Genomic DNA, 10,117 nt, shown 5'->3' with positions numbered 1-10,117 from the left:
CCCTCCCCTCGCCGCCCCGCCTAGGCTGGAGGGGTGCAGCGGTGACCTCGCACTGTCTCCTTACTGCTGCGTTTGCCAGTTAACGTGCTGGAACGTTGATGGTGTTTCGTTTCGTTTTAAAACTCCGTTGTCGTTAGTCCTCGTTCTTAAGGCTTGGAGTTGTCTTGCTTTAGATAACAGTTTTAAAAAAAATAAAAAATCAAAGCCACAGAATCGGCGCTGTAAGTTCCTGCAAACTGTGCCGTCCCGGTGGAAGAGTGGGGTTTAGCGGCGGACACAGGATGTGCGTCTGAAAGTACTTCCCCTGATAAAAGCAGGATTTCATAACTGAGCTTCCAAGCAGAGCGCCTTTTCCTAGCAACAGGGTTACCTTCTCACTTTCACTTTGTCGTTAATGCTAGGTGCCCAGTCCTGTGGGTGCTTGTTTCTCATGCATGTTTAAACTTAACCTTTATTGAGAATGTTCTTGAATTGTATTGGAGGCTGTACGTGTAAGCTATGAACAATTGTTTGAAAACATCTATTGGTATTTGGGGTGTCTTGCGATATAAGAGGTTGTATATAGTTATAATTAAAGTACATGTAACTACAAGGATTGGGGTGGTTTTTTTATGTGTGACCTGTGCACTATTTGTAGATGTAAGCTAGCAATTCTAATGCTACCTATAGAATACATAGGCTGGTGTCTACTTACGCTGTCGATTTGCCCATGAGTGCTGTCATTGTTCTGTGGTCAAAACTGCACAAGATGACCTGAATTTGTGTTCTGGGCTTTGACCTTGACTGAATGCTGTGTCCATAAAGCTAATTAATTCTTCAAAGGATAGCTTAAAACCTCTATAAAACTTTTTCCACCACACAAGTTACTCAGTTTACTCATTTTGGTTTATATTTGTCTGACATTTATGTAAATTTGGAGCATCTTTTTGAACATGTATTTAGAGGGTGGGGTACTCATACAGTGTTATGTCTCAAAATGAAAGTTGGTTACGAAGTAACTCAAACATAACTACATAAAGGGTCTTGATGTAATTTATACTTATGAAAAGGGGTACATCCTCCAGTTTCCAGGTGAGTTGTGAGAGATGTCCCTAATAGAAATAGGAGACAAATATCAATAGAACAGAGTTAAACTGCGTATTTAGGAAGGTTCTGGCTCTTATTCAGTACTCTAATGATAATACCGTTTTTATTATAGGCTGTAGTGTAGTTGAGAATAAGTAGTGAGTGTACCTTGTTGCCTGAAAACCACATAACAAAATAGTAAAGCATATTTTTTTTGTGCACTTGCAGGAACACAGTGTATAAATTATCTAAGCAACCATGCTGGCTGCAAGGCTAGTATGCTTGAGGGCATTATCATGTCAGACTATCCGCCCCACCATCACTCAGGCTTCCCCAGCTCTGAGGAACTCCAATATAAAAGCATACCGGCTGTGGCAGCCTAACCAGGTAAGGTAATTCTCTTTCTAATGGTTCTGACTTGATATTTTAGAGCTGAATGTTTTACTAAAAGAATCGCTTTGCATGGAGTAGCTGTTTTGAATGATCATGAGGCTTCTGATTGTTTGACGTACCTGCTCTAATTTACTGAAGAAAGAGCGTTAATCAAAACCCAGGGGTTTTAAGAGCAATTGAAATAATATCTTCTGTTCCAGTGACTTATTTTCCCATTGAAACTACTGGAAAAAAGAAGGGAGGTAGGTAGTGTTGGACAAGCCTTACTATGTAAGGTGGGAGGAGCAGAAATTCTTGTCTGACCTTCTAGCTCCCTGTTTCAGAGATAGAGTCTTAAATATAATATTAAAGTAAAAGCTTTCTCTTCAAAGACTTTACTCCCAGTATGCATTTAGAGCTGTAGCCCAGATTAGAGCAATTTCTGAACTGTGGCAGGGCTATCACGGGTCTTACCAGCAATTTTAAAAACTGGACTGTCATTATCCTAAGAAATTGTCTGTTTATTCTTCATCAAGTGAAGATATTTCATTTCTGCTTTCTGCCCAGGTAACTCACAACTGTTAGGGGGCATTGCTCTTTTGTTATCATCTTGGTGAAAGTGCTAATGGCAAATTCTTCACCTCCTTTGTGTTTTCCTCTCAAGCATAGAAAACTGTTTTAAGTATCCTTAGTTGGTAGGTGTGTTGGGGTTTTTTGTGTGTGTGAATGTTTTCTTGTCAGGGGTGGGGTTTTTGGTGGGTTTATTTCTGTGGCGAGTGCTACATAATTACAGTGTTGGGCTAGATTTCATTAGATGCAAAACACAACAAAACTAATGTGCTATGGTAAACTTCCTGAATTTTATTGCTCTAAATAAAAAAATTGCTCTCATGACTGATGATAGTGATACTTGTCGATTTCAGGGTTTAGTGCTAAAACAGACTTACAGCTTTGAGTGAGCCCTTTGTTGCTCAGGTGCCTGTATAATGATTTAGAAATTCCTGGAAAAAATGGTAAGGAAGCTTCAAAAGTTGTTTCTGAACTTAAATACAAGTTACTCTGTGTTGCTCTTGCACCTTACTTGAAAAAAATCTTTAAGTTTATAGGCCTTCATTCAAGGTTTGTTCTCTAAAACAAGGCTAGAGTTGAAAGCAAAGAATTCATGTTGCTTGTCAAAATTTAGTGTCCATAAAGTAGAAGCATTGTGCAAGAAGATTTTTTTTTTTTACATAAGTGTTTACATAAGGAATGTTTTCACATAGAAAGCAAAATAATTTTTTTACAAAATTAAAAGCATATTTTTACATTTTAAAAAAAAAGCCTAATGGCCTTGTTTGGGACTAGAGTAGAAGAAATGCAAACTGAAAACTTCAGCTTCTGAAATTCACTGCGTTTGTTCTGTACTTTTAGAACGTGTGAACGTTATTCACAAAGCTTACTAAATTTTAATGTTCAGTTGTTTTCCCTGAGCATAGTTGCTTCATGTCTTGGGGAGGCAAGCACAGAGAAATAAGAGACTGTGTAGCAATCTTAGGTGTAGCAAGTAAATTGAGAGCAAATGTCTTCTATTTTATTTCATTGAATCTTTCATGTGTTATTTTTGAATCTAACAGTGTTATGCTACCAGAGTAAGAACGGGTGTAAGGCGTGGAAAAATTGGCCAGGAAATCAAAGAAGCGGCATTTGAACCATCTGCAGAAACGGCACTTAAAGGTTGAGTAGCTCTGCTTTAAATACTGAGAGCATCTTTGAAGCTTAACTTAGAACCTCCTTGAATGAATCTGTTTCCTTCAAACCATTACAGAGACTGAGAATATCATCTCGTGTAGATTTGTTCAGTGATCTCCCTCAAATGACTGGAGACAGTTTTTCTGCATGTCTTTCCTTGTAAAGTTTAAAGCTGCAAGTATGTCCCAGTATAGAGAAATTTCTTGATGTCTCTACTTTAAGCTGCTTTTGAGAACTGTTAAGTCAAAAATGGTTGTCTCTTAATGGAGATTTGCTTGCAGGTATTAAAAAATATGCTAACACTTGCTTTGCTACATGTAGCTCATTGAGTGCTGGTAACAGTGGCCTGAAGTTAATCTTTAAGAAAGAAGCCTAACATGGATTAGCTATTGTAGATATGACAAAACTCATGTGAGAATGTTATTAACTGTCTAGGAAAAAGCATTCACGAGAGTGTGGATTTTTTTTTCTTTATACAGTTGATCGCCTGGGGAAATTTATTGTTGCTGGAGGGGCTGCTGTTGGCCTGGGGGCCCTCTGTTACTATGGAATGGGCATGTCCAGTGAGATTGGAGCTATTGAAAGAGCTGTGTAAGTACAATGGCTTACTGTTTGAAGTAAAGAGTACATTAAGTAAATCTCCCTCCTCTTTACATCTGTCTCTTCTTTAGCTGGCATCACCCAGCGTAGGTGCAGCTTACATATAAAATGGGAGAAAATGTGCGCACTATGTATAAGTTTGGTGTTAGCAGGGAAAGCTTCCTGTCGGTAGTGTGACCGAATCACACTGCAGAAACTCTCATGTCTAGGTCTGTTGCTATTGTTAGAGCTCTCAAAGTGATGTTTGTGTCTTATGATGTCAGATAAACATGTGCACTGTGACTCAGCAATTTGTGAGCTGCTTGGCAGGCTACTTAGTGCTCAGTACACATTCTGTAGGCGTTTTTCCTTAAACCAGTTTGTTTTCTATATACACCTTTCTCTATTTTTCCGTAGTTAAAAAGCATTCATTATGCTGTTTTCTGTGTATGCTTCCTCCTTAGAATTGAACTATTATTAGCATTATTTGTAATTTGCAGTGTTTCTAGAGTTACAGTACATTAGACCAGCAAGATTTAAAAGTTCATTCCCCTGCTGTAAGGTAAACTCATGGCAAAAGTTGCTAGACTGCACCATTATTATTAAACTTCCCTTACATCCATAGCTATGAATATGTTTAAAGGCTTGATTGTGTTTTTAATTGGTCTTCATTCTGATACCAGTAATTGCACAGCTATGTATGTATGACCTCTTATTTTTCAGTATTTGGCCACAGTATGTGAAAGACAGAATTCACACTACTTACATGTACTTCGCGGGAAGCATTGGCTTGACGGCACTGTCTGCTGTAGCAGTAAGCAGATCTCCAGCACTCATGAGCCTTATGACAAGAGGCTCCTGGCTGGTAAGCTTATGTTACAAAAATAAAAACTCTTACTGAGAAAAGACCCCAGATGTTATGGTTGATATAAAAGCTGTGAAATGTAAACTACTTTGTGAAAAGTAAGGCAAAACTTCACTTACATTAGGGTCCTTATCCATAAAGACTACTTAAGTAGCCTAACGATATTTTGTGATTTAAGATTTGGTGATTCTAATTACATGCTGACATGTACCTTCTATATTACTTTGATAGTTTGTCTTTGACATGCTACATGAGCAAAAAACCACTATGCTATCGTTGCCAGCTATATGCAAGTAAGAGCCTGTTATAAATAGCCATCTGAGGCTAAAGATGCTATTTCTATGCTTTCTAAAAATGGAACGTGAGGTCCATGAGCATTCTTACTCCTGCCTTGCTCTTCTGTATAGCTCTTTGAAAGCTGTCTCCTGTTTGCCAAGGCTGAAACGATACTGGTAGGCAAATCATCCAGGCAAACTGCTAGCAAAATGTGTCTGCTTAGTACATATTCAGTGTGTTAAGTGCAGTAGAATGATAATGGTTAAATGCCAACACCTACATAATTTTTACAGAGATTGGTTTATCACCAAGGATGTGTTATTAAATTAAAGTTAGACATTTCTGACCAGTTTGCTAGCTGCTGGATAATTCTGCTGGGAATCGTCAGTAAGAGGAGGCAATGAGATTTAAAAAGCATTGGTAGCAAAAGCATGTTGAACTGAGTGAGTGTTGGCTTTGGGTGGAGAAGTGTACAAGAAAAAAGTAAGGCTAACATTTCAGGTACCTTAAAGATGATTAGAGTAAGAGGAGGAACCGTGTTTTCCTTCTCTTACCTTACACGCTGAGAAATTGTTGCCCTCTTACTGCTAAAATTGGATTCCTGGAAGACTGAGTAAAAGTAAAATGGGAATTACTGGAAGCTAGGATCTCCAAAGACTTGACACTAACCTTACAGGAGTAAAATTGACAAAGCCTCCAGTTATGAATTACATTGCTATTGTGATTTAACCCCAGCTGGTAACTAAGCATCACGCAGCTGCTTGCTCACTCTCTTCCCACCCTGGTGGGATGAGGGAGAGAATCAGAAAAAAAAAAAAGCAGAATGTGTGGGTTGAGATAAAGATGGTTTAATAAAGCAGCAGAAGAAAATAATAATAATGATAAAAGAATACACAAAACAAGTGATGCACAATGCAGTTGCTCACTACCTGCTGACCGATGCCCAGCCAGTCCCTGAGCAGCGATTACTGCCCTCCGGCCAACTCCACCCAGTTTATATACTGGGCATCATGTCATATGATATGGAACAGCCATTTGGCCAGTTGGGGTCAGCTGTCCTGGCTGTGCATCCTCCCAGTTTCTTGTGCACCTGGCGGGGCAGGGGAAGCTGAAAAGTCCTTGGCTTAGTATAAATACTACTTAGCAACAACTAAAGCATCAGTGTGGTATCAACATTCTTCTCGTGCTAAATCCAAAACACAGCACTGTGCCAGCTACTAGGAAGAAAATTGACACTATCCCAGCCAAACCCAAGACAGTTGCTCTTTTCAGAATTATGTTATTGACTTTTAGACTAGGAGGTTAGGAACAGACCATATGTCCTAATGGTAACTTGAGCTCTGTAATGCTGTTTTTACAGGCAATAGGTGCAACTTTTGCAGCTATGATTGGTGCTGGAATGTTGGTCAGGTCCATATCCTATGAAAATAGTCCAGCGGCTAAACATTTGGCTTGGATGATGCATTCAGGTATGTGATTTTAGTGTTCATTGTAGAGATGTCTATGCTTCAATGTGACCAGATTCTTTCTTTAACAGAACTTTGACTTTAAAGTAAATTTTTATACCCTGCTGTAGGAGAGTTAGGATTTTTCAGAGACCAATGAGAACTTCTGAATGTCAGGAAGATTTCTTAAGTGTCCTTAACACAACCGTAATACTTTTCATAATCTTCTAAAAGTCATGCTCAAGTTAAACTTGATATATATATATATACACCATATTGGATAGAACTTACTGGTTTCATAGCTGCTTTGGTTTCGTGGCTGCTTTCTGGCACTATAGGTTCTGTAAGCCCTTTTGCCTACACTTACTGTTCTTCAGCTATACAGGATAGGAAAGTATTTGAAAAATTGACTAGAAAAATAAGATTTTAGTATCAAACTGCAGCTTCTGAGATACACGTTCCCATCAGGTACCTAAGCTGTGAGCATAGATCAGTTTCTCCCTGATGATATGTTACTTCAAATAACAGTGGCTATCATTTTTCAAAACTTTTGCTAGAAATAACTTAGCAATTCAGGAAAGACATACGGATGCTAGGCACTGGAATCGTATTTGCCTCTCAAAAGCCCACATTTCTGCCAAGAAGTAATTGTGTTTATTGATTGTTATTAAGTTAAACAACCTAATGTGCTGCTAATGGGCTAGCTAGAGGTTTGGTACAAGACTCTAGCAAAAAGTCTGACTTACTTGCCTAACTAATTATTGTGGCAGAAATCTGTACTGCTTTTCAGTGTTGAGTGCTCCTGTGGGTATTATGTAGTTGGTTAGTCGATGTGAAGTATCTCTTACCAGCTCTGTTTTGAACAGATCAATATGTTGGCTTTTGTTAGTCTTTATAAGAAAGACCAGCTCCTTGAAGTACTCTTCAGAGATAGAGAAAAGTAGGTCATGGAATTTAAGGTTGCCAATTTATTGTGCTCCCTTCTAGATTGGTGCACAACCACGTGCATTGGTATTTTGTCATGTAAGTAGATTAGTTTGTGCCACGTTATCTGAATGGGGGAAAAAAAAAAAAAAAATGTTTTGGCAGGTCATGTTTTTACCAGAACTGTTCCAAATCTTCTGGGTGTTGTTTTGTTTTCCTTTGGCTAGGTGTCATGGGTGCAGTGGTGGCTCCTCTAGCCTTCTTGGGTGGTCCTTTGCTGATCAGAGCTGCCTGGTACACCGCTGGAATCGTCGGAGGGCTCTCAACTGTGGCCATGTGTGCTCCAAGTGAAAAATTTCTGAACATGGGAGGACCACTTGGAATAGGCTTAGGCTTTGTTCTCGCCTCTTCAATTGGTAAAATACTGGTTTTAATACTGTCAGGTGAAGTCGGTTATAAATTTAAGCTGCTAAGATGCAGCTCACATTTAATTGCAGACTTGTCTGTCCAATTGAGATTTGCCCTAAATAGCCCTTGCAACTCTAGCACAGCAGAAAATACTCTCTTAATTTGTTCTTGCAAGCAAACATGAAGTTACAGTTCTGGCAAGTTGTTAATCTGACAAATGGCTGATAGTGGTGGCTTGTATTTTTAGTTACTGCCAGTGACTAGGGAAGGCAGTAAACGTGATCATAGCTCTTGATCCACTTGTTCTTCTCCCTTATGTGTTTCTAGGCGTTGTTGTAGTCCTAGGAACAGAAGTACTTTTACATGAAGAAAAGTTACACGTGATTCCCTAGGATGTTCAAAGTCAATTAATCGGGTTGTATGTGTGACATCTTCAGCTCATGTATTAAAGGTCTTGGTATCAAAAATGCACCACAAATTGAGAATTGAATACTCATTGAAAAACGTGTGCTACAGTAACTGAAGTTGTACCCAACTCAGAGCAGCAGATGCACGTAGTAGCTCTCTTTAACATTACTGTATATTCCTCTCCAGGATCCATGTTCCTGCCTCCTACTTCTGCTTTTGGTGCCGGCTTGTATTCGGTAGCTGTTTATGGTGGATTGGTACTCTTTGGCATGTTCCTGCTCTACGATACGCAGCATGTTATCAAGCGTGCAGAAACTATTCCGTATTATGGAGTAACAAAATATGATCCAATCAATGCGTAAGTATTCTGTGTTAACACAGCTGTGTAAGAATTTGCCTCAAGCTGTATCGAAATATGCTTTAAAAACAGCCAGACCTTTCGTTTACTGTTCAAAAGTATATTGCTGTTAAATGAAGAATCACAGGGTTTAAACACTCAATGCAAAAATAGCTAGTGGAGTTAAAACTGAAGCCATCTGCCTGAAAGGAGAGAACCGGAATTGAATGTGTGGTGCCACATGCTTCCAGCAGTACTTTCTAAAAAGTATTTTTGTTTTCTAAAGCATTGCTGGGAGAATTTGTAGCTGCTTTCTGAAAATATCTGTCAATATCAGCTGAGACAAAAAATGTTAACTCTTTCATAGGCAGTTAATATTCCTTAGACTTTGTCACTAAATAAAAAAGCTTCAACAGTGTGTTAAGATAGGGAAAGAAGGACAAACTGAGTCTCAGTAAAGACCAAGTCTGACCAACAAGTAATTTTCTTGTTGTCTGTCTGATCTTAGGTGAATTGTATACCTCCTTGATTCTGGTTTCTTATATCTGAAATAGAATAATACTGACCTTCTTCAAAATTCTTGGAGATAAACAGTTAAAAGTAAATCATAAAAGTGGAGGGCTACCGTATGAGAACAGCATATTGTCTGTTAAGGGTACTGCTGGCAGAGATGGTAGAAAAAAATACAGGTGTTTTTTGACATATCAAGCACCAAGGACAATCATAGTTGGGTTTTGTTACAGATGCTTTATGAAAGTTTTTTAAAATGAAGTATAATGGTGTGAAACAGCACATAATACTATTTCTGTTCAACAATATTAACTTTAATTTCCTGTTTCCTAGGTGCATGGGTATCTACACAGATACGCTGAACATCTTCATTCGGGTGGCCACCATGCTTGCAGGTGGTGGAGGTGGCAGGAGAAAGTAAACCGGGGCTCCTCTTTGCAGCTGACAGCCTGCCTAGTGCACATACTAAACAAATTCATGGTTACAAGCAGTTTTGCTGCAAGTCAGAATTTTAAAGCATTTCAGCATATTGTTTCAGTGCAATGTGATTCAGACTTAATAGTTTTTCTTCAAACACTGTCCAGCTCTGTGTTTAAAATAGTGTGAACTGCTTCTAATTGTACATTATTTGGGGAAAGTAAATTATTTTTAATATATGAGTAAAATAGTCTTATCTGCTTTTTAATGGGTTTGACAGCAGTTCAGTTGTTACTTTCTTTTTTTTTTTAATTGTTCCTACATAGTAAAGGAAGTAATTTCTAAACTGGTATCCCATATGCAGATAGGGACACGAGCTGCTTCATTAAATGCTGTTGAGATGCATCAGTTTTCAGTTAAGATTGCATAAATGATATTTGAGCAACACCTTAAGAAGAGCAGCACAAATTGGATATGACGCTAAACGCAGTAATGACTTCTACCAAGGCAGAAGTTTCAGGAAGGTTTAAGCAATTTCTCAGAAACGCATTGGATTTGACAGGTGAGGTGACCAAAAAGTATAAAGGAGACAAGATGAGGAAACCGTGCATTTGTCCCAGATGAACTTCAGTCTCTTTCTGGAGTACACATGAGAACTCCTTGCTTTAATGTTGACTGAGTATAAAAGCTAGGTTCTTTTGGTACTAGAATTATCGAACTGCTGAGTAGCAATAGAGGTGTGTCTTCCTTCCAATGACTAAATTTCAGTATTGTGGATGAAGC

General features: G+C 38.6%; 1 protein-coding gene across 1 annotated transcript; it reads left to right on the top strand.

The window, feature by feature from the left end:
- The first annotated feature begins 1,260 nt into the window (after nucleotides 1-1,260).
- On the top strand, nucleotides 1,261-10,111 carry GHITM (growth hormone inducible transmembrane protein). Its single transcript, XM_009635470.2, has 8 exons — nucleotides 1,261-1,452; nucleotides 3,051-3,150; nucleotides 3,645-3,756; nucleotides 4,468-4,609; nucleotides 6,246-6,354; nucleotides 7,482-7,670; nucleotides 8,257-8,428; nucleotides 9,251-10,111. Exons 1-8 carry the CDS (start codon nucleotides 1,324-1,326, stop codon nucleotides 9,336-9,338), a joined length of 1,041 nt encoding a protein of 346 aa, XP_009633765.1. The 5' UTR covers nucleotides 1,261-1,323; the 3' UTR covers nucleotides 9,339-10,111.
- The last annotated feature ends 6 nt before the right edge of the window (nucleotides 10,112-10,117 follow it).

This window comes from Egretta garzetta, unplaced genomic scaffold (genome assembly GCF_000687185.1).
Source record: "Egretta garzetta isolate BGI_Z169 unplaced genomic scaffold, ASM68718v1 scaffold280, whole genome shotgun sequence".
NCBI classification, from domain to species: domain Eukaryota; kingdom Metazoa; phylum Chordata; class Aves; order Pelecaniformes; family Ardeidae; genus Egretta; species Egretta garzetta.
This window is presented reverse-complemented; position numbering and strand designations above follow the sequence as displayed.